The sequence below is a fragment of the Protopterus annectens genome, chromosome 14.part0 (genome assembly GCF_019279795.1).
Source record: "Protopterus annectens isolate FY-2018-M chromosome 14.part0, PAN1.0, whole genome shotgun sequence".
NCBI classification, from domain to species: Eukaryota; Metazoa; Chordata; order Ceratodontiformes; family Protopteridae; genus Protopterus; species Protopterus annectens.
Genome location: NC_056748.1, coordinates 448,543,154 through 448,563,779, shown reverse-complemented (window position 1 = coordinate 448,563,779; position 20,626 = coordinate 448,543,154). Strand labels below are relative to the sequence as shown.

The 20,626-nt window shown below is 38.3% G+C and overlaps 1 protein-coding gene across 1 annotated transcript in view; it reads left to right on the top strand.

Annotated features, from left to right (window-relative positions):
- The first annotated feature begins 4,652 nt into the window (after window positions 1-4,652).
- The window catches only part of LOC122788672 (serine/threonine-protein kinase 32B-like), a 197,830-nt gene continuing 181,856 nt past the window's right edge, over window positions 4,653-20,626 (top strand). The window contains exons 1-2 of the mRNA XM_044055568.1: window positions 4,653-4,667; window positions 5,982-6,133. Coding sequence (XP_043911503.1) covers window positions 4,653-4,667; window positions 5,982-6,133 — 167 coding nt within the window. The remainder of the gene's footprint in view (window positions 4,668-5,981; window positions 6,134-20,626) is intronic.

Below are 20,626 nucleotides of genomic sequence, written 5' to 3'. Positions count from 1 at the left end.
GAACAATTTCAGAATAGCATGTGAGTCCACAGCTATGTCAATCAATTATACAAACATCTACTTCTCGACATACAATGATGATGTGATCCCCTATAAAGTGCACTCTGATAGCATTGCACAGAGACATCTGTGTTGGCATGAGCATTAACTACTGTGTTCTCTAGCTTGTGTAACTAGATAGGTAGGGCTTCTAATCTCACAGAAGATTACTTGTGTGTGTGTGTTCAATCAAATTTTAGTGTGGAGAAAATTTTCCACAGAGGTGACTCCATATCTAATTCAGACACTCCTCCCAACATCATCTGCTTAGCATACAATGATGCTTTCATCTTCTATAAAGTGTACTGTGACACTGTTAAAGTCAGAGATCTGTGGTGGTGCTAGTCTTACATTGTATGGAATCTAGCTTGTACACCTACACAGGTTTAAAATTCAAATCTGACCTCAGTCAACAGCTGTGCATGTGGCTGGTGTTATATTACAGTTGTGTGATCTTTTTAATCTCTATTCATTTGATTCCCATTCAGTAGACCTTTTAACATAGCCGCATGAATCTAGCATCTTCTTTTTCTCCTCTGTCCACATAAAATCCTTTCTGCAGAACACTGGAGGATGTCATCATCTCAAAGATGCATACACACATTTTCGAACAGAGCACATTCATTACCCTTTCAAAGATGCATACACACATTGTGAAGCAGAGCCTTTCCATGACCCTCTGCATGCCATCTCCAGACCACTGGATGTCTGATTGTTAATTCTGTCATTGGGTGGTACATATGTCACATATGAACAGAAGCAGTATATAAAACAATCAAACACATGCACACATAGGCACATACCCCTACTATCTTCCATCATATAGAGATAGTGATTTTGGTTTAAATGGTATAATAATGACTAGGATTTTATGTGGTGTTGACTGTTAGCTAGGCAATGTCCTATGCCACCATGAACATTGCACATGTCAATGTTGCTGCCATCCACATGTGCTATGTTGAGTTGAGAATATACAACAGCCCTACAACAGTGCATTCTAATCTGTGGTTTGAGGTAATGTATTGATCTCCACTGCTGTCATTTGATTACATATTCCCTCCATAACAGCTGTTGTTATATGCCTCTTGAGGACTGTTAACATAGGATGATGCTATGTATATCATTGCCTTAGTAAGACATGTTCTTGTAGCAGAGTATTTCAACATTCTACACAGTTCTCATTCAACCATCACAGTGTCAATTGCAGTATGGCAGGGGTGTGCATGTGTACACCTACCATTGTGAAACGCTATGTGACATACAACAATATTACACCATACTGATTACATGGGCACACACTTCTTGTTTCATCTAGATGTTGTAATGCTGCTATATACACAAACATATAACAAGTTCAGATTCACTTGCAACCTTGTGAAATTCATTGTATGTACAATTATGTTGCTATTCACAAGGAATATTCAGGTGTTCCCCAGCAGCGTTGTGTGACTGTCAACATTTGTGACATTAACTGTTGTGCCTGAATCACATCCACCTCATCTGTAATATGTTCATATGTGGTATCAGGGCCGTCTCACACACACCTTTCTGATGATAAACTTATAGGCATATGTTGTGCAATTGTTGTCATGATGTGAAATAGATAAGACTTGTATGACTGTATTAACAGTTCCACTGTGTGACATGTGATGTGTACCCAAGATTTTCTTTTGAGGTGTTGTCATAAATCATATTTTAACTAAGTACAAATTCTTAAGGGGAATAGACAGCTTTGCTAAGCGATGGTTGAGGATGGCACCACACATACTCAATCAGAGGCAATAGACAACCTGCTAGCAGACAGATTTTGATCAAACTTCACCACCCTGTCCTCAATGGTCATCACCCCAAAGTATACATGCAAACATTACTCAGCTTATTTTCTCACAAGAGCAGCTCATCTGTGCACTCTCTAAGGCTAAACACACTGCATCATTTGGCCCTGACAACAGCCCAGTTTGAATTTTCAATGCCTGAAAACCTGACCTAGCAGACATAGTTAGATCCCTACTTAACCACAGTCTCCACACATGTTGTGTTCTGGCAGAATGGTGAACAGCAGCAGTCATCCATCTGACCAAGGGTGGACCATCATCAGGGAATTACAGACACATAAGCCTGACTATACTAACCTGTGAGGTAATGGAAAGAATCATCATGGACTTTATCAACAAGAACATAAGTAATCTCCCAACTGTGTACCAAACTCATGTTTGATTTATTAAGGCTAGATCATATCTATTAAATCTAGTTGACTTCTTCAAGAAGGTCAACAAGGCCATGGATGAGGGAAACACTGTGCATCCTGCCTAACTTGACCTGGCCAAGGCATTTTACACAATTACACTCTCAGGTATTACAGAGAAAATGTCTCAACTGGGCATAAACCCCTAAGTCACCAAGTGGTTATCCAGATGGTCACCAATAGGGCACATACTGTCTAAGTGTGTGAATTCACCTCTAGCAAGTGGCCAGTGACCAGGTCAGTACCACAGGGCTCTGTGCCATGCACTTTCCTGTTGGTATTTAATTCCCATAAGTCAAGGCAAGCTTAGACAGCCTTTGTCTGACTTTGTGAATGACTGCAAATTGTGGGCAACCCTTGAATCCACTAATGCTATTGATATACTGCACAAAGTAAACAAGCGCACAGATTATTGTTGCTAGAACCATGAATGCACACTGAATCACCAATAAAGCATTATTATTCCAATTTGGAAAGCAAATACCCAAGCTAATTACAATATAGACAACGCACCCCTATGAGTGGTGAAGTTTGACCCAGTGGTACATGATCTGGGTATTTAGGTAGATAGTAATCAAAAGTTTGATCATGATGTGTCTACACTGATGAGAAATCCTTCTATGTGGCACAACTTAGAATTATGAGCATGGCATCCAGATCAAAGGACATCATAATTACATTGTACTTAACCTCATGACACCAGTCATTGAGTACAATGCACCCTTTTCCATGCAGCTTGCCACACATCTGCAACAGCTGGAGCAACCCCAGAGTTTTTGCACAAAGAAAATAAAGGGTGTAAAAAAACAAGTCCTACATGGAAATACTGAAAGCTCTATCACTGTTTTTTGTCCCCTACAGACTACTAAGGGTCGATCTATGTCTGGCCTACAGGGCAGTCTCCAATCTGGTCCTGATGGAAATGTTACATATTGGTAAGGCAAACTGCACGAGGGTCACTTGTTCAAAGGATGTTAACCTAGCCTCTGACATAATAAATAATGCTGGAGAGCTAGAGACATCTATCAGACACTATCCTTTCTCTGGAACAAGCCTCCCATTCATGTAAAGCAAAGGCCTTTCCTGACCATCTTCAAGTGCAACCTAAATGAATGGATGGTTAATCGTAATTGTAATCCTGATGTCGAGCCCATATCCCTCATGGATAGAGGTATTGGAAAGACTACGCCTGTGAGAACATCATTCAAACAAATATTGAAAATTGTAAAACTCATGTTAAATATGGCTAGGCTTTTATGAGATCTTGGAACATCAGCCTAGTACTCTCCAATGAACCTATGAACCTATGAAGTCCAATTGAATCCTGGGTACAGCTATAGTGTGACTGTACAGTGTTACAGATCTAGCAGTATATCACATCAGTATTACCACTTGAAATGTTGTATGGACACATATGCATGCATGTCAGTATTTATTGGCAGTGTAACATTTTCACTGGCAATGTCAGGTGGACAGTGATTGTGTGGAACATATCTTGAGGTTTGACAGGTGCTTATCGAGTGTGTCCCATGTATTTTTTGTAAGTGAACAATATCACAGTGACAGCTTCCTCACTCATTGACACTAGAATTTGTACTGCTGTAGTTTCTGTGCACATGGGCATAGTTGATGCATTGCCATCAGTCTCACATACTGCTGTACCATTCATTATAACAGATCATATCTTAATTCACACAACAATTGCAGGTGCTTCAGACAATATCAATTGACATCACATATGACAGACGCAGGCAATACCCAGCTGTGTGTAGGGAATCCATTCATAACAGTATGTTGTTTGTAAGTGCTGGTATCTATATGGTTGATACCTATGTTAACCAGGGATGCTTTAGTCAAGTGTATCACATTTGGCACAGTGAGCTCCCACTCATCTTGCCACCTGTACAAAACTGTTCTTTCAGATGCATACCCATTAGGATTTGACAGTGCATATTTCCCTTCAAGGTGTTCTACAAGATGCATCTTTCTGTGCTGCACCCAGTAAATACATTCCTCATTGACAACATTGATGTCCTGGGGTTTGATTCTTACAGGTGTGGTTTTGGGCTTATATGTCATGCAAACCTCTCAAATGGCCAGGATTGCCCCTTATTTCAACTCCAGGTTTAACACTATCCCTCATAAACCCTCCAAAATAGGTCATTTTTGGGGAAGGGGTGGTGAATTCCTGTTAAAGAATACTGACAATCATTACAGTTGTACGTGTATATTCCTGCAGAACATGTGTAATAACTTAAACTCACATATTCTGTCAGCGTGACAGATTAATGGTGTTAGTATTTTAAAATAGTCCATGATTGTGTCTGCTTCAGTCTACAGTTGTCCATGAGTCTGTTGCTATGTATCCATGACTGGTTCAGAGGTATGCTAACATTTCAGTAATATTGACACGACTCATTTTGCAGATCTTCTCAATATGCACATATCCCTTATTGTGTATACCGTCCTTGCTAAATGTCCTCTCCAGTGAGCATGTCAGTGTTCATGTCACAACAATTCATTGCCATTAACATGCAAATTTGTGTGACTGTCACATATATACTATCCTGTGTAATGATATAAATATATGCACACAGGAGGTGTAAACAGCAGTACATACCGTGCTGTATACATATGTGCTTAATGTTATGCTACTGACTTGTCTTGGAAGTGTACATAGCTTGAAATATCCTATATTGGGTACATTGCCATATTTATTAAGCCCTCTTCCTCTTTCTTCGTGCCTATCATTCATGCCTGTGTCCATTTTCATGAGCACACTTTCTCTGCCTAGTGCTATGTTTTAATTGTATTTGCCCTTGCTGGTGACCCCCCATCTATTATTTTATTCTACAAATAATCTTTGTAGTGTACATTGCACTGGATACACTTTTCTTTAATGTGTTAATACTGCTGTTATTGCAATATCTTCACCACGGCAGTCATTGTGGCTATCCACACAGTCTTACTGAGTGGGTTTGCCCACTGGCAAACTTGCATGCATGTTCTTTCTGTGTTCATGCTGATCTGCATGGTTTCCTGGCTGACAACACTGTTGATGGCCACAAAACATCTCTTGTAGTTGTGTAAGCATGAAGAGCAGCTTTGCTATGAGATTAGAGCTGCTGTTCAACGCACTAACACAAACTCCACATAGGCTTTGCATGAAGCTTACACAGAGTTTATTGAATCCCTGTGAATATTTTTAATAGTTTTATGGGAACAGCTGAACATTTTACTTGCATTTATTAAGAGTTTGCAGGGCAGCATTTTGAGAGATGTGTCCATTTTTAAGTGCCAGGTGTCCAAGGGGGGTAGCACTGAGTTTTTCAGTACAAAATAGAATTTGCTTGCTAAACCACTGGTCCAAGGCAGTGTTTTAATTACTGTAATTAACTTTTTCATTTGTTGATGCATGCATTTCCATTTCCTATGTTTCACTTCTTTTATTAAAATAAGTTAGTGGGAATTAGAAAATGCTAGGCTTAGTTTTTAACATGCTAACAGTTGTTTCTGATAGTTGCTGTACCCACGTGCAATCCTTTGAGGAAAAAGTATAGCTATAGCTTATATTTTTAGTGCTTAGAATATTATTTTGCTTAGCATTGCCCATATCATTTAACAATGTCATTTCATAAAAAAAAAAAAACTTAATACTGAACATCCTTTTATTAATCATTGACTTTTTTTAAACTAGGTATGCATTGTTCAGAAGAGAGACACAAAGAAAATGTATGCAATGAAATATATGAATAAGCAGAAATGCATCGAGAGAGATGAAGTCCGCAATGTATTCAGAGAGCTCCAAATTATGCAAAGCCTTGAACATACATTCCTCGTAAATCTATGGTATGCATAACTCTGACTACATCTGTTGTTTAAGTTAAGCATAAGACTGATCTGTTTGTTTTTACTGTCTTTCAGCTATTCTGTTAAATCAGTAGTTCTTTATTTATTTCATAGGCTCATAAGTTCATAGGTAAGTACAAGGCAAGCTGTCTCTATGGGCCATTTCAAGCCTAGCCAATTTCCCTTCTTGTGCTCAAAATAACCTATTTAATTTGGTAATAGATTTGCCTTACCCATCCCATGGATGATAATTACATATTATCCCTGATGAGAACAACTGGCATCAAAGTTTCACTTGAATATGGACAGGGATGAACTTTGTTTTAGGTGGATGGGGAATCTATTCCACAGCAACAGTATCCTCTGCAAAATATATCTGTCTCTGTAAACTGTTCTGTTGATGTTGCAGAAGAGGTTTTGATGCCTAGATCCTGTATTTCTGATGCCATTTGACTTGTTGATATGTAGTAAATCCATCAGTAATGGGTCAGAGGATGTCTTGCATGTCACATATAGGTCACGTCTTAGCAGTCTGTAGGATACTGAGTATAGTGAAAGGGCTTTGAGTTGGTCCGTGTATGATATGTTGTTTAGACCTTGTAGCCTTTTACTAAGGTATCTCTGTTGACGTTCCAGTTGTTGCATGTGTCCCAACAGATACATGCCAATAGCGGCATTATACTGAGTGATTAGCCTAATAAGGGCTGGGTAATGGTAGAAAATGACATCCTTAGATCTAGACACAATCCCTGTGTGTAAAAGCTGTGAAATATAGAAGGACCCAAACATATGTTGGTCAAAAATTAGTTAACTGTCCACACAGACACATGTTGGTCAAAAGTTAGGATACTGTCCACATAAATTCCTAAATTCTGAACAACTGGGTCAACTCTTAGGGGTGTAGTGTCATAGTGGTAGTTCCCTGGGGTAGATGACTTCACAAATCACACAATAATGCATTTTTTGATATTTAGTTTCAGTCCATTATTTTGGCATCAAATGCTGATTTGTGACAAACCTAACTGCAGGATGGCTAAGTCATTTGGGGATTCAATGATTGTTCCTACCTTGCAGCCATCTGCAAATTTAGCCAGAGAGCGGCCTTTGGCATTAGCTTTCACTTCAGAAAAGTAGATGCCAAACAGGATTCATTTATAACAAGTCTAACGAAACAGATATTGTAATATATTTCATTTGCTAGCTTATTAATTGTATAACTGAATTTGTAGAGTATGTCAATGTTGGTACAACTATTGCTAATCAGAATAAGTAATAATGCCAGGCCACCATTTGTTGTCTACATGTCTAAGGAGATGAACTTAGTGTCATGACTGAAATGTATCCCATAAACTACTGTTCACAGCATACCATAGTTAATCAATGCATCATGCTGAAATGTGCATGAGTGCTTTCTTTGCCCATGACTGATGTGCTCTATTCCCTCTCATCACCACCAAGAATGAAACCCTCAGTGTAAACATTGCTTAGAGAATAAAACTGGAATACTCTACTAATGATATGCCACTGATAGCAGTCTAGGTGCATCATTTGGTTTAAAGGATTAAATTGCTGTTAGCAAACTGTTTCATGTGGTCCAGTGAAGCAAGATTTGATTCCACTCAGCCTATGTAACTCTGATCACTGTCTACCCCGTAAAACAAATCCAAATAAAATAAAAATACAGATTACTGATGTTAAACAATTACTGAACTTAAAATTTGTTTTAATATTCTGTCTACTTTTGCAATGGATTTTGTTTCTGGTTCAAAGTTTCACCAGTAAAAGAAGAGAAGTCACTCAATTGGGTACGTGTACATTACTGTATGTTAAAGATGCCCCTGTGGTCTGAATGGAAAATATAGTTTATGTCACTTCATGAATGTGCTAGTTAAACTGATCATCTTTTTTTCCCTTCTTTATGTGAATCTCTGAGTATACAGGGGAGTGGATTTTTTGTGTGTGTGCATGGAGTTTGAATGCTGATGTTCTTTTCCATTTTATATGATAGTCTAACCATTACAACATTATTCTGTATTCTGAGCTGATCACTTAAAAGCAAGGAAAACAGAAGAAATTTTTTTTGTCTTTTTTTATGCGCTGTCATATTATTTATTGCCTAGCAGACTGCATGTGGTAACTGTGTAAGCAGCAGACTTATTGGTAGCACTGCATTATTTTATCATTTGGTGAAATATCTAATGGACAGTGAGGTCTGCCCACTGTTCAGTGACCATAAAAGTCATTGGTTACTATACACAGCAATAACATCTGGGAAGAGGTAGCCCAGCACATAGACATAAGCAGAGTGTACACATTGTTATATCAAAGGAGTACTGCATCCCAACAGAGTGAAGCTGTGCTGAGACCAGCATTAGTAGTAGCCAGGCAGTAGCCATTCATGTCACTCCCCTCTTTTCATCATTCTTGACAAGCTAATTCTTTATTTTTAGTAAGTACTGCTTGATTTCTTTCTAACTTCAGAATACCTGCCTAAATACTTCATCCTTAAATTTTCAGGGTCTACGTATTATTTTCCTCTCAAGTGTTTGGCAGTGCTCTGTACACATTCAGACACCTTGACTGACATTTTATCTGTAAAAGGAATATATAAGGAAACAGCTCCAGTACTCAGTAATAATGACCATCCCTCCTGGCATGTCTAAAGGTCAGTTCCCTGTGCTTTCTCCTATTAACCTGGTGAACGTGGGCATTCTGAGGCAGTGTAGCAGCTGCCTCATGTAAACAGACAACCCTCTCCTCTTACCTCTCAACCCTCAGACTTGTGAGAGATGCACTTATATATCCAAATTGGAAGTCATGCACTTTCAAGCCAAGACTGGAATAGCTGGTCAAGAGGAGAAGGTCAACACCTGCATCACAACACATGCAACACATAGCTCTCCAGAACACCCACAATCACTGCTCTCACATAAAAATACAAACCAACACACCCACCTTCATGGAGGCTCTCATTAAAAATCCACTCAAACAGCAGAGACCTCCAAGGCAGAAACACACTCAATCACCACAACACAGCACAAACCATAAGACACATATCTCACCTACACAGTGTGCCCCTCAACCTAAGCCCATAAGGCAAAACAGCTTGCCCAATACACTAATCATAGGTGACTCAGTGAGGCACACTGATGTCCCACTCACTAGGTTGAATAAGGAGAAGGTAACAGTCAGCTGTCTATCAGGTGCCAGAATCTGACACATAACTCACCCACTCAAGGTCACTCCACAACAAGTACAAGTATGACTCTGTCACTGTCCATGTGGGTGTGAATGACCTGAGATGCACTTCCCTGGACTACATGAAAAGATACATGGTGGAGCTCTCGGATTATGTGGCCCAGGCAGGTATGACCCTAGCCCTGAGCAGCATCCTTCCATTGCCCAGAATGATACCACAGTACAAGCAGAAAATGATTGATTTCACCAATTGGCTAAGTTTCTAGTGTCATACTAGGGGGATACAGTATCTGTCTGCTTGGGATGACATGATTGACAGACTTCGATGCTTTGCCAGAAATGGCCTGCATCTGTCACCCCTGGGTTTCTGGATACTGGCTAAGGCTCTTGCCACCTCTATAGTGCCTTTTTTAGGCAATGTTCCAAAGACCAAATTACCACCATAACAGCTATAAATAAATGCAATCTGAGGGTTATGCTGCTCAACACTAGAAGTCTAAATCTCAAGATGCACTTGCTTGAAGCAGTCCTCAAAATGGAGAACATCGACATTTGTGCTGTAATGGAGACATGGTTTAAAGAAACAGAAACCACCCCTGTGCTACCAGGCTATAACTCATTCCACACTTTTCAGCCCCAGAACATGGACCAAAGCTCCAAAGGTGGTGGTGTCTCCATATTCATAAAGGATATGCACACCTCCAGACTAGTAGCCCAGCATAACGCATCTGAGATATTTCAGTACAACTAACATTAGGTAAGACAGCGATTCAGGTCATAGCCTGCTATAGGTCCCGAACTATGTCCCAGGACTCTCACTCCATGTTTCTAAGCACCCTGTAAGCTATTAGGGTCCAACCCAACACTCTCATACTAGGTGACTTCAACTACCTCTCCATCAACTGGGAAAACTACTCATGCACCAATACACTGGCCCAGGGCTTCCTGAAATTCATCAGTTTCAATGCCCTGAACCAGCTCATTTTTACCCCCACTAGAAGAAGCAATATTCTTGACCTGGTTATTACCAACATGGGCAACTTTTTCTCTACACCAGTACTCAATTCCTTCCTGATTAGATCTGACCACAAGCTAATCACCATGGAAATCCACATCTCACCCACACCTCCCGCAAAGGTAACCACCATGAAAAACTTCTCCAAAGCTGACTTTGCGCTTCTAAAAACTGACGTGACTAACCCATGTCAATGGAAAATAGATGCATGACTGCCAAATCATACACCAATGCACTGTACGAACAAGTACATAAATGCATGGAACTAGCCATGCCCAAAGAACCAAGATGCTCTACTCCAAAAAAGGAAGCCAATCTGGTGGTCCCCTGCCATTAATAAACTCTACAACAGAAGGAAGAAACTGTTGCAGAAAAAGGTGAAGTCCCAAGGCTGGAAAAACTCTGTTATCAGCCTCAACAAAAAGTTGAGATCCCTCATCAAAACCTCTAAAGCCAGCTATGAAGGCAGAATTGTGGCAGACACTAATAACAACCACAAAGCCTTCTATAGTTATATCAAGAATCTCTATGGCAATACCCAGGTTTGCTCTGAGTTACTGCACAATGACACCTCCTATACTGAGCCAACAGATATTGCCAACATACTGACTGACAGATTCAGTGTCTACTTACCCCTCTCCCCCCCCAAAGGACCAATCACAATATCGGAGGAATGCCAGGCACCTAGCATTATTGCAGCACAGGTTAAAGCTGCGTTGTCCAAGGCTAAGAATACAGCTTCCATTGGACCCAGCAATATCCCTGGATGTGTTCTACATGAACTACAAAGTGAACTGGCACCACATTTGTGTGCCCTGTTCAATCACAGCCTCACCTCAGGCTTTGTCCCTACTGAATTGCGTACTGCTACAATCATCCCTCTCCATAAAGGGGGGAACGACTACAGACCCTGGGAATTATCATCCCATTAGCCTGACGAGTCTGATATGTAAGGCTGTGGAGTTCATCATCATGGACCTAATTAACAAGGATATAGGGAATCTCCAAACTCTAGACCCTACGCAATTTGGTTTTGTGAAAGGTGGATCATGCCTGCTCAACCTGGTTGACTTCTTTGAGTCAGTCACCAGAGTTGCGGATGAGGGAAGGCAGTTCATACAGCCTACCTCGATCTGGCCAAGGCCTTTGATATCATTCCCCACTCAGGAATTATTGATAAACTCACCAAACTAGGCATCAACCCCTATATCACTAAGTGGGTTTCAAATTGGCTTACAGATAGAACCCACAGTGTGAAAGTAGTGAACTCCAAGTCAGACTGCTGACCAGTCATGAGTGGAGTCCCACAGGGATTGGTCCTGGGTCCTCTCCTGTTTGGCATCTACTTTTCAGAAGTCAATGCCAACACAGAGGGACTCTGGCTGACTAAGTTCACAGACAACTGCAAACTGGGAGCCCTTATTAACTCCTTAAGTGATGTAGACATCCTACAGAAAAGCTTCACTGAGACCAATGGCTGGTGTTGAAATCATGACCTTAAGCTTAATGCCAAAAAATGCATCAGCATCCCCTTTGGGAAAAACTCAGTTCCCACTAATTACCATATTGATGTCAGCCCACTGAACACTGAAGGCTTTATAAGAGATCTGGGGACACAGGTTTATAGCAAGCTCTTCTTTGACCACCACATTGCCACTGTGGTCAGAAAGTCCTTCTATGCGGCGCATATCATTACCAAGGGTTTTGCATCCAGGAAGAAAGAGGTTATCATCTCTCTACTCTTCCCTCATTAGGCCAGTCATTGAGTATGATGCCCCATTTGGCATGTACTTCACTAGTCACATGCAACAGCTGGAAAGGCCACAAATGTACCTCATGAAGAGGATCCTAGGCCTTAAACACATGTCCTACATGGACAGACTCAAAAGACTCCAGCTATTCTCTATCTCATATCGTCTACTAAGAGGTGATCTCTGCTTGACTTACAAAGCCATGTCTGACCAGCTCTGTTAGAAATGTTACATCTAAAGAAATCCCAACCCCTCCACACCACATGCTTTAGAGACCTCAACCTCATTACCACAATCAACAGAAAATGCTGCAGGGACAGGTTCATAACCCAGAGACTGCCCATGCTCTAGAATAGACTTCCACTCCATGTCAAGCAGAGCACCTCACTGGCCCTATTCAAAAGAAATCTTGATGAGTGGATGGGAAATAAAAAGTTTACCCCGGTGATCACTCCAGTGGCTCTACTTGATAGAGGCACTGGGAGCTAACGTCAGGCAGCACAATGCCAGGGCACTTCTGTGGGCTAGGTTTGTAAAGGCTCCAGGGCCATTAGCCTAGTACACACCTATGAACCTGTGAACCTATATGATGTTCAGTTAACCTTGTATAAGCTCTTAACACAGTCCCAGATACTTACCATATCTGCAGAGCAATATCACACAAGTTCAGTAACTAAAAGGATTAAACTGCATTTGATATATCAGCTGCTTTTCCAGCACATGTTATTTGTGTTTATTTATTTATTTTCTACATTTCAATAGTTAGGTGATGTGCATTCAGCAATGCCACTTTTCTTTTTTTCCCTTTTTTAATGACTTTTTTTATGAGCCCTCGTGATCTGTCCACTAACATTGTCTACAGATTTGTCACCATTAATCCAAGGCAGCCTCTCATTTACTCTTATTCAAGGGAGTAATACAAAACATAAGTTACCTACTGTGGATTAGTTCCCCTTATAGGCTGTCCAAACTGGTGGAGTGTCTGGTTCTCTCCAAGACCAACGGGTAAAAACAAAAGAAAAAGCCTCTTTATTCAAAGTAATCCACTGTTGTATTCCTGTAGGTAAAACTCAAAGGATTGCTATGTGTTTTTATTGCTTGATTCTGAGAATGTGTACATTCTACTCTGGTTAGCTGTCTGCCTGCAAAATACCTACAGGAATACAACCATGTCTTATTCAAGAGAGAGGTCCCAACCAAATCAAGTTTGACCCAGCAGATGGACCCTGTCTCTCCAGAGAGAGAAGGATATTGTGGTCTACACTGTATACATCATCATCTGGTTACCCATTCCTGAATGCATTGTTCATGGCTCAGCAGAGCAGCTGAATCCTGTGACCTATTGGCCTATGACCACTAAGCCTGTAGCTTCCTTTAGTAATGAGCGTCAAGGATGGAAGGGAGTAAGCAACATATCTGCAACCATTTTTTGAGATGGTAATCCCTAACTGGTTGAGACAAGTATAATGGAAGTATCACTGTCTATATTAGCATGCTCATTCTGCCCCTCCGCTATCAGTGTAGCCTGCCGTACCCTCAGGAATGCATGCCCCCACTCTCCACCAAAGCATATCTGGATACAAGTGCTCTTCAGCAATTGAATTCTGCTTGCTGGTAAACTATTAGACCTCAGGAATTTGTTTAACAAAACAACATATGATAATAGAAATATTATAAAACAAATATGCATATATAAAAGAACAATAATAAACAACTAAAAAATATATTTACAATGTTATCTACTATAAAACAAAGATTGTTAAATAGAAAAAGAAATGTGATGAGTAATTGTTGGTTAGTTATTAAAGTCTGTTTATACAGCAGTTCTTTGCATTTCAACCATATATTATACCAAGAGATGATTTTAGATGTTCTTGTCTTGATCATGATAAGTTCAAGAAGGCAAAATTAAGTTGCCAAGTGTACAAATTCATTGATAGGAGGAGTGGCTGATTCTTCCAGTTCTTAGTGATGACTTTTCTTGTTAATGTTAAGATAGTCCATAAAAGAGCGATTTTATTTTAGTGACACAAGTGGGAATAGGTGTATTAAATAAAATAAGAGATTTGGTCAGCATAAATTTATCATTAAAAATAGACTGTAAAAAACAGAATTCATATTATCCCAATATGTTTTAAGTTTTACAATCATAAAACATATTCTGCCAGTCAGCTTTAACATTTAATTTACATCGGCAGCATCCTATGTCTTTATTATACATCAATTCAACTTTATGTGGTGTGATAAAGGTTCTATGTAAGAACTTCCAAGACAATTTCCTTCACCTTAGTGATGAAGTAGTTTGTTTTGAAGACTGGAGTATTAGTTTTTTATCATCTTCACTTAGGGAGTTATTATTATAGGGTCATAGAAAGTTACTAGGCTATTATCCCTGAGGCCCTTATGAGCCTAGCCAACAATGTTAGTACAAATATTTTTGAATTTTATCTGATGAAGTCTCATTTTATTACTGGTGGCCTGGAGTGGTTTTCGTGATATTATTCTTAAGTCTAAAATAATCCCAGTAGCTTTCTCTATGACATACTGTCGATTTATAAATGACCTTATATATTTTAGATAGAAGTCTCCTTTCAGTTTTATTCTGGTGCATTAGACTAATGAGTAAATCAATGAATGCGGTGAAAGAATTTCTAAACTATTGGCTGCATTAGATTAATCTTATGTTCAACTAATTGTTTACAATTTTGAATTACTAACCACATGTATTTGCTTAACTCAAAGTCATTAATGATATGGTCAAGATTTTGTAACTTCTCATTGTTTAGTAATTGTTACCAGTAGAACAGGTTTTTGTCTTTAAATGTAGTCGTTGTTAAATTAAATGTATTAATACTATTTTGAGTATAGGCAATTGGAAATACAAGTAAAATCCATGCTTTATATTCAGGGTTCCTGAAAATTAAATTTTAAAGGAGGTCATTACCATTTTAATATAATAAGAGTTAACTGGTTTGTTTTTGTTTTCTATAAAATAGTCTTTTGCTAACCAATGAAATGTGTTAGTAGCTATTTTAGTATTATATTATTTTGTTAAATTATTGGATTTACACAAAATACCTCCCTGAATATCTTTTCATTTGGCATTATAATTGTTATTTAACCAATAAATTATTGTCTTAACAATTGAGGATAAGGAATGGAATTCTAAATCTGGAAGACCAATACCACCTGATGGCCAGTCTCTAATGTGATGGTTTAAAGCCAATCTAGGCTTGTTAAGAAACCATAAAAATCTCAGAAACAAAGGACTGTACTCTTTTATATAATTTTGACTAGCTTTGATCCTTGCACGCAACAGTCCATATCTCCAAAATGGTTTGGCATATTTTTATGAAACTTTCTGAAAATTATATAGGTTCAGAGGTTCATAGGTAGGTACTAGACTATCAGCCCAAGGGCCTAAGTAAGCCTAGCCAACAAGGTTTCCTGGCTTATACCACCCAAGAAAGTTAATTTCCTGTGCCCCTGTTGAGCAGAGCTGCAGAAGTGATTCCTGGGGTGTTTTTCCTATTTCCCATCCTCTCATCAATGCTAATGAGGAACTTTGCTTAACATAGATGGGTAGCTTGTTGTAGTGTATAGGAAGTCTCTGGGACAGGAATCTATCCCTTCAGCATGTCCTATTTATTGTGGTGACAAGGTAGCTAGGAGGGATTGGGGATTTCTTTAGGTGTAGCATGTCCAACAGCTCTGGGTTTAACATAGCTTTATATGTTAGTCAGAGATCTCTTCAGAGCCACTGTTAAAAATGGATACTTAGTGGGGCATATAGAATATTGCATAACAAATATAGGAATTGATCAGAGGAGGTTCAGTTAGGAAGAGAGACTGGATACTCAGTTCACAAAGAAATAATGGGAGGATATATGCATGGCTCCCAAAATGCAACAAACTCTAGAAGATTTAGGATCTTTGCTTGGAAGCATTTGCATAGTTATTTTATACCCTAAGCAGACTTCAAGAAATGTTTTCCCTCAGGTAGATTGCAAAAGTTGGAGGTGTGATGAGGAAGAAAGAGATAACTGAGAACATATTTTTTGGAAGTGTAATGAGTTGGCAGACTTTAAAACTTCCCAGGAGACTACTCTGCTAGAAATACTGGGTGAGCAAATTAGTGTAACTAAGGAAATGTTTTTCTTTCTTTTTTCTTTTTTTTTTTTTTTGAGCAGTAAATATAGAATCAGAATTGTCTAGACATAGTAAAGCGTTGCTGAGTTTAATTCTGGTAACTAACAAAAATCCATTACTAGAAAATGGAAATCAAAGTGTAAAGCAACCATACAAGAAGTAGTGAATATACTAAGAGAAATGAAAGAACCCTAAACTAGGATCTTTGGTAATGGGTAAGAGAATTACATAGAAAAATGGAAACCTTGGGAAGAATACATGCAGAATAATGTTTTAGAGGAGGAATGAGGTTTAAGGGAAGGCAGGAATTGAATGAGCTATTTAATATTTGACTAATAATGACTGCATAGAAGATTATAAGTGATGTATAATCTGTCAAAACACCACTCACAGTAGCCAAACCTGGACCAAATGTAGCAAACTTTATTCTTCCACAACCGATGTCAACCAATGTACAGATACACCAAGTACAAAAAAAGTAGTCAAGCGCTTTCGTCCTGAGACTTCATCAGAACTAAAAGAAAATTAATTGCCCATCCCTTTTATAAAAAACAAATCAGTTATACCCCAATTAAATCAATCAATTGTTTTAAAGTTACAGTACTCAATAGTAAAAAGCAGTGATAAACCACATAAACTTGTAAATCTAAAAGTTCATATTAAAAACACATTAATACATCCCTATCATTTAATAACATAATGATATTCTTTCTATCTAATACAAAGATAAAAGAACTTATAAAAAGATAGTAACACTTGTAGGGCTTAAAGAGGCACAAAATAATGTACCTGTTAAAGTTTAGTTGCCCTATACTTTAACTCTGGTCTAATACAAATGTGATTGTTAATTCCAGGAGCAACAGTGGCGTTCAGTTTAAGTTGCCATCTCATCTCAGCCCTTAACAATTTATTTGTCCAGTCACACATAATGTGTTTACTGACCACCTCTAAAATACCAAATAGAAAAAAGTGGTCTGGGTTCCCTTTAATATGTCTAAATAATGCATCATTCTCATCACCCTTTGAAATATTATATAGGTGTTCATAAATTCTCCTCCGCAACCTCCTTTCAGTCTTACCTATATAAAAATAACCACAAGCCTGACAAACAGTGACATAAACTATTCCATTGGTAGTACAAGATCATGTCACTAAGCTTACTTCTATGTTGTTCAGTCCTAAACTGACAGTGGGTGTAGCTATAATATGCTTATAATAGTCGCACGCCCCACATTTTACAGTTCCCTTGCTTGTCCTGCTTTTACCCACAACAGGATGTTCCAACAAGGTTTTTAAATTTCTGTTTGTCTTGTAGGAGAAAGTTGGTTCTTCACCCACAACTGCCATCAAGTCCTGGTTGCTTTGGAACAGAATCCAGTTCTTTTTAATAATATTTCTTACCACACTTGAAGTCTCTCTGTGTGTTACCACCATGGAATATGAAAAATCAATGGTTTGCAGGTGGTTAGATTCAACCACCTTATCCTGTTTAGTACCCCACTCGTTAATAATAACCTGTTCACTAATACTTTTAACAAAGTGGTTATTTTTGTATAGGTAAAACTGAAAGGGGGTTGCAGAGGAGAATTTATGTACACCTGTATAATATTTCAAAGGGTGACGAGAACAACGCATTATTTAGACATATTAAAGGGAACCCAGACCACTTTTTTTCTATTTGGTATTTTAGAGGTGGTCAGTAAACACATTAAAGGGTGTGACTGTACAAATAAATTGTTAAGGGCTGAGATAAGATGGCAACTTAAAGTGAATGCCACTGTTGCTCCTGGAATTAACATTCGCATTTGTATTAGGCCAGAGTTAAAGTATAGGGCAACTAAACTTTAACAGGTACATTATTTTGTGCCTCTTTAAACCCTACAAGTGTTATTATCTTTTTATAAGTTATTTTATCTTTGTATTAGATAGAAAGAATATCATTATGTTAGGGATGTATTAATGTGTTTTTAATATGAACTTCTAGATTTACAAGTTTATGTGGTTGACCACTGCTTTTTACTATTGAGTACTGTAACTTTAAAACAATTGATTGATTTAATTGGGGTATAATTGATTTGTTTTTTATAAAAGGGATGAGCAATTAATTTTATTTTAGTTCTGATGAAGTCTCACGACGAAAGCGCTTGTATTTGGTGTATCTATACATTGGTTGACATCGGTTATGGAAGAATAAAGTTTGTTACATTTGGTCCAGGTTTGGCTACTGTGAGTGGTATTTTGACGTTTTTTAGTGTTTTATTGCCACTCTTATACACCTATCTTTGGTTTCTTGGTTTCAAGTGATGTATAATGTTTGCAGCTGAAAATATGTCAATATGATTTATTTTCATTTATATAAATGTATGGTTGCCTATGTCATAAGTGATATTTCAATAAAGATGTTTCTTGTTTAAAAAAAATCCATTTTAGAAATTATATCATAACAACCCTATATGTTTATGTATCCGATAGCTTTTTATAATAGGTGCCCTGAAAAACTGTGAGCTACATTTTTTGAAAATGTTCCAGGTTATTAATTTCACTGGCTTTTAAGACTTTATTTGACCCAACATGGAAACAACATTTCCCTGTTACTATCAGATCTTATGATGCTTTCAAAAAAGAAACATGGCTACATGGTCTAATATAACACATTCCTTGACATACTCAGCCTTATATTAAGTTTGCAACAGTATCCCGGATGTCTAGGTTCAGTCTACACTTTTAAAAACTGCATTTTTGCCATAACATTTATTTATTAGTCTGTTTGTTTGTTTGATTGTTTGTCTTAGTTGACCATGAAAGTCCAATAGGGCAAAGCCCATTTTCAGTTGATGCCTGGGAAGGAAAGTTTCAGCAAATATATTTAAGATACTCATGACAAAACAATGTTTTTACAAAAATATATTACATAGATGGTTCTTAAAATATCTAGATACAAACAAGTAATTGCTCTTTAGAGACACTATATAAGACAGAACAGTTTTTTTTCCTGTGGTGACATTATACATGATATTAGTGGTGCTGCGGTAGCATTGTCGCCTCACAGTAAGATGTTGTCCTGTTCGATTTTCAGCTAGAGCGTCTTCTGTGTGGAGACATGCGTGAATGGGCGTACCTTCATTGAAGGTTGTGCATCAGAGCTGGCAACTTGGCACATAAAAATCTATTGCCAATCATTAGCTGGCCAGAGTTCCACTGTGGCGACCCCTAACCGGAAAAGCTGAAAGACACAACAACAAACTCCAAGTGTAACACATACAGCATACAAACAGTTCACGTGCAATAGATGTAACAAACAGTCATTGGAGATGACTTATAAGACATAGGTAAGGAGGGTTACAGTATAGATGTGTGGAATAAATTAAACTGAGGTAAGGAGTGTCAAACAGTCAGTAAGCAAATAACGGTTAAAGTTAGAAGAGGAAGAGGCAGTGTATATCTGATGAGTTAAGGATACTGGGGATAAGAATATAACCTTTTTATAAGAGAGTACGAGAGTATTTAAAGTAGATTGATAAAGTGTGAAGGTCAGAAAGAAAATGAAATGAAAAGTGGGGATTAGGATAGGAAGGAAAATGACGTGTGGTAGAAAGGTTTGTTGTGCAGAAGGGGCTAGACTTTATAAAGTGACAAAGTATATAAACCGATGAAGGAAAATGGAGTTACCCAGGTGAGAAGCAAGTACACAATCATGTATGCTTCAGGTGTTGTTTTAGTGAGGCTTGAAGGAGGAAAGTTTTAGATGGTCTGTTTTAGATATGTCAGGATTGTGCCCCAGAATTTAGATATGTTATGGGATTATACCGAGTCACTTGGTCAGTTATTAGGCTGACTGAAGATCTGCTCTTGCAGTGTAGTGCTATGGAGTATCGCTTAGCACCAGTCCTTTTTCTGGTGAATGTATAAGATTGTGTGCAGTAATTAGTTTTTGGGTAGGTTAAATAGCTGTGCAGCTCTAACCAGTTTAGCTGTTTCAGGGTTCTGCAATGATGAAGCCTGGGCATAAAGTTGGCAGCATATTTCTCTACCTTATTGTAGAGAGTTAAGCTTTAGGTTAGTATGAATAGATGAGGCATATAGAAAGGATGAAAGAAGGTAAGGTAGCTGTTAAAGTTTGTCTTGAATCATTGGTCAGCTAGTGTTTGGGTCTGTGGGGGAATCTGAGCACCTGGTGTGTTATTTTAATGGTTTGCAAACTCTATTGGTCAAATTTGAGTTTTTTTGTCAATTAGGGCACTTAGAATTTTTGTTTGGGTTACAGTTAGAATTTTTGTGTTGCTAGATGAGGTTGTTTTGAAAGATTGTATTTCATTTTGGTATTGTTTAGGAGTCTTGCTCTTTTTTAGAATTAAAAAGTAGATTTGTATCTTTTAGCCA